The following is a 4,785-nucleotide window of genomic DNA, read 5'->3' as shown; positions in this document are numbered from 1 at the left end:
TGCGGGTACTCCAATGTTCTGTGTGCCTCCAGAGCACACTAAAACCAGAGGTCTGCAATGAAAGCAAAAAAAAAAGAGCCTATAGTTATTCAGGTACTATTCTGATGCTAATACTTTAGTACTTATACTGATGCTAATACTTTAGTACTTATACTTGAGTATTTCTACACTCTGGTACTTGTACTTTTACTCAAGTACAAGATCTTATCACTTCGTACACCTCTGGAAAGCACTTTTATGTCAAGGGATACATTTTTATAAATGTCCCAACATTTTATTTTTACATGGAATACATTTTTATAAATGTCCCAACATTTCATTTTTACATGGCAAAACATTAATATGTTATTAATGTTAAAATAGACATTTATAACATATTATAAATGTATATAAAATATTAAATAAACGTTAACATGTTACATGACAAACAAAAAAACGAAACATTATATATAGGCTATATATACAGATGTTTGCTAATGTATCCCTCTTATATCCATCAGGAATTAATATTAAATGATGAATTCATATTACCTCAGCACTGCATAAGTGTGGTCGTCAGTCATATTGACAAAGAAGCACTATTATATTGTATATTATGCAGTTTTTATAAGGAAGGTATTTTGCTTGTCAGATTCAGATTTCGCGGGTGTGCCGTGTCTATGACGCTATCGCGTAGAGCTACGTCGATCCTTGCGTAATGCGGAAGTGGGAGTGGTTAAATCTAAACTGGGTTGGAATAACGATAGACTACCCCCTGCCTGCGATCTGCATCCAGACCATGATCCAGACCGATCCAAACCTATAATCCAGACCCATCTCCTGGGTGGTGCCAGGGTGCGCACTCACCTCGTGACGTCAGCGCACCGACCAATCAGGGCTCGGTCGGTGTCTCCTCCAGGAAGTAAACGCTGACAGTCCAGAGCAGAGGAGAGGCAAGAGCAAAGAAAACGGTATCAGAGTGTAGTTACCTGCTACAGGAAGTAATACAAATATAATAATGTCTTTAACCGCTTTGACGTCTGCCTACAGGTATGTGACTGTGTCTCTGCGTGTATAATTTAAGGTTTGTTGTCCTGAGTTTGCTAGTTGTGTACAATGTGCAGCCTCTCTAGCTTGTTATACAATATCAAATAATCTGGAAAGGTTGAATTCAGTCCCAGAGATGATAGCTACTGTCACTTAAAGCGTCATGATGCAAAGGTTGTACTTGTGAGCATGCATCCACCTCCCTATATCACTGATGTTGTTCTGGATGGGAAATTGGCCGAAATACATTTGATTGATTCTGAGTCTGAAGAACAGCACTGGGAAGAAACACATTTACTCAAGTACTGTACCTAAGTACAATTTTGAGATACTTGTACTTTACTTGAGTAGTTCCATTTTATGCTACTTTGTACTTCTACTCTACTACAATTCAGGGGTAAATAGTGTACTTTTACACTAAATGTACTTCATGCCTTTAGTTACTTTACAGATCTGGATGAATGATGTGAAATATAATCAAGTGTTAAATCAGAGCTCCACCTGGAGTAAATTCACAAGCTACCCTGCAGTATACAAAGTCATTCAAACTAGCTGCACCTTTACCAGCTTTGAGAACACTTTAATGATCAATCATTATAAAACATATCATATATTATTCTGAAATGGACCAATCTGCACAATGACTACTTTTACTGTCAATACTTTAACTATATTTTGATGATAATACTTTTATACTTTTACTTGAGTAACATCTTGAATGCAGGACTTTTACTGTAACAGAGTATTCCTACACTCTGGTACTTCTACTTTGACTTAACTATAAGATCTGAGTACTTCTACTTTGACTTAGCTATAAGGTCTGAGTACTTCTACTTTGACTTAACTATAAGATCTGAGCACTTCACCCACCTCTGCTGAAGAACCACATGTTTTCAGAGGCTATATGTCCAGTGTGTTTATGAATGATTGTGTCCTTCAGACTGAGGACCCTGTGCAGACTGCAGAGAATCCAGGGCCACATGGTGAGAAGCCCCTCATGACCTACCTTTCTGGATCAGTCTATGGATCCTGAATGTTGTTTTGTGGCTAATGTTTATTTATGCTAATGTACAGTTAGCGTGCAATTTAATGTGTGACTTTAGCTCTCATCATGCATATAATTTGAATGATTGTCAAGTCATACTCTGAAGAAAAAATAGATTCATATAGAAATATTTGTGACCTCAGATTTGCCTCTTGCCACATTGTATTATAGAAAAGATGAAGGCCTACTTTTGTATATCCTTTTATTGGTGATTGGAAAAAATGCTAAATTAACCAAAGCCACCCATATTGTATAGACCAAACAATACATCAATATATTATAGAATATTACATTTCAGACCTACCAATGTATGCCCCTCAAATGATGCCTTCACATCAAACTATGTATGTAAATGTATTTGATTATTAATGTATTTATTTAAGTGATTCTTTGTCATCAGTGGAATTCAGTTTCGATCAGTTTTCTCTACGGTCTGTCAAAGTTCTTATCCTTGGCTAACTATATACATCAGCTGTAGAGCTATTTCTGAGTTGATTCAAGTGTTCTATAAAGGCATTTACACTATTGCTCCGTCTCTGTTTCGGATCAGATGTCGAGTCAGGTGGACTCCGGGGTTCTTCTGGAGAAAGTGGGTTGTGCAGGTGTGATCACCTTAAACAGACCCGAGGCCCTGAATGCCCTGAACATGCCCATGGTTCAACATATCTACCCTCAGCTCAAGGTAGGGGACGCTCGGTTAATGCTAACTTCTTCTGAGTTAAAGGTCAAGGCCTCAGCTGTGGTACATGCCATTTGTTACAGCAGCATGTGACTGGTTATACATGGCTTCCATTATCTCACTTAGTTTTGATTTTGTTGAGAGTCTGACAGTTTTCTCAAAAACCTGTAAAGGACTTGCTAACAAAATACTCAACAAAAAATATGTATTTATTTATATATATACACCTTTTATATACTTTAAGATAATACATTTATATACTTTTACACAGTGTTTTAAAACACTTCTGAATATATATAAATATAAAAGTAAATTTCTTATAATAAACTATTCAGTTTAATCATTGGCCATCACTCTGATATACATTGTATCTACTGTATGTTTTATTTTATTTTAAACCATATCTGTTTACCATTGTTCGAGGGAGAGGCTTCAGGTTTTCATTGTTTCTCTGTAACTGTTGTGAATATGATAAATGAAGTACTGAAAACTCATATAATACAATAATGTAGCCGTTTAGGAATGTGCTAACTTTAACTTCCTGAAAAACAGAGAAGTTTGATGTCATGTGATACCAGAAGACACACATATAATTATTTCTAAGGATACAGTCATCCCTTACATCGCAAAAAGAAAGACAAAAAACAAAACAAAAACATATTTTTCCTTTTACCTGTTGTGCAATTTATTTAGATGATTTTGTTCTGAGTTGCCCAGTGGAGAAATTAACAGGGTTCTTATGGTCATTAAAAACCTGGAAAAGTTAAAAAAATGCAAATTCCAAGCCTTGGAAAAGTTATGGAAAACAATATTTTTCCCAAAGCTTTGAAAAAGTCATGGAAATGTAACTAAAGTTGCATAAAGTATAATTTATATTTTATCTAATCGCCAAAGTAGAAATCCTATAATGATAATACATACTGTATTGTCTAGTAATGAAACGTAAAATGGCATTTAACTGACGAGGTGTTTTGCTGGTGAGAGATTTTAGTTGCTTTAGCCTGTAGAAGCTAGTAAGCCTATTTGATTTGTTTTAGAGGCACAACATGTTTCATATGCAGACCTTATTTTCCTGTTCCATGTTTAAATAAACCATTTGAGTAATTTTTTTGGTCATGGAAAATTAGGTAAAGGTCATGGAGAAGTCATGGAAAAGTCATTGAAAATCATCGGTGAAAAAGTGTATGAACCCTGAATGAACTATCTCTACTATTCTAATGGTGGTGCTCAAAACATCAAAAATATATTTAAAGGAACTCAACTGCAGTGTTGTTCTCCTGAAATCATGACTAGACTGATCAAAATTATCCACAGAGATTGTTGTGGGCATTTTTATGTTGGAACTATTTCTATCAAATGATGACTTCCAATGGCTGACATACAGGAGCTCATGCTTCCTTCAGCATCGTAGAAAGAAAATAGTTCCTACAGAAAAATGCTCAAACAACGTGTGTGGATTCTTTTTAGTAACAGGGTACAAAAAGCAGATGAAAAATATATCTGTTTTGAGGGTGAACTGTCGCTTCAACATAACATTTGTTTTTGATGATGCCTTCCTTTCAATGTACTGCTGTCTGTGCTTGTAGAAATGGGAAAGTGACAATGAGACGGACATAGTGATCATCAGAGGAGCGGGGGGGAAGGCCTTCTGTGCAGGGGGAGACATCAGAGGTAAGCAAAACCATTGAAGGATCAATCACTGCGCTCTGTGAGGACCCTGTTTGGGCCTCATGTGTGTTATCAAACATTCACATTAAAGACGTGAGCACCAGTTTCACCTAGAGAAAATCAAGCCACAATTATAGATTACAAAAAAGAATGTAATAAATAAAAACGTTTACATAAATATTTGTATTTTATTTGATCTTCTTAGTGCACATTATTACTTTAACTTCTTATTTCTATATACATATTTGTATTTGATTATAATTAATACACACTAAACTGTCGCATTCACTCAATTTCTCCCAGGATAAATAATGTATTCTGATTTGATAATGATTATTAACAGAAAGATTATGTCAGAAATAAAAAC

At 35.4% G+C, this 4,785-nt stretch overlaps 1 protein-coding gene across 1 annotated transcript in view; it reads left to right on the top strand.

The window, feature by feature from the left end:
- The first annotated feature begins 723 nt into the window (after positions 1 to 723).
- hibch (3-hydroxyisobutyryl-CoA hydrolase) overlaps positions 724 to 4,785 on the top strand; it is a 16,524-nt gene continuing 12,462 nt past the window's right edge. Inside the window, exons 1-4 of the mRNA XM_079665735.1 lie at positions 724 to 1,029; positions 1,967 to 2,009; positions 2,622 to 2,753; positions 4,337 to 4,421. Coding sequence (XP_079521861.1) covers positions 998 to 1,029; positions 1,967 to 2,009; positions 2,622 to 2,753; positions 4,337 to 4,421 — 292 coding nt within the window. The 5' untranslated portion in view covers positions 724 to 997. The remainder of the gene's footprint in view (positions 1,030 to 1,966; positions 2,010 to 2,621; positions 2,754 to 4,336; positions 4,422 to 4,785) is intronic.

This window comes from Notothenia rossii (assembly GCF_949606895.1).
Source record: "Notothenia rossii genome assembly, chromosome: 2".
Classification (NCBI taxonomy): Eukaryota; Metazoa; Chordata; class Actinopteri; order Perciformes; family Nototheniidae; genus Notothenia; species Notothenia rossii.
Note: the sequence above shows the minus strand (reverse complement) of the source record. Positions and strands in the feature narration are given on the sequence as shown.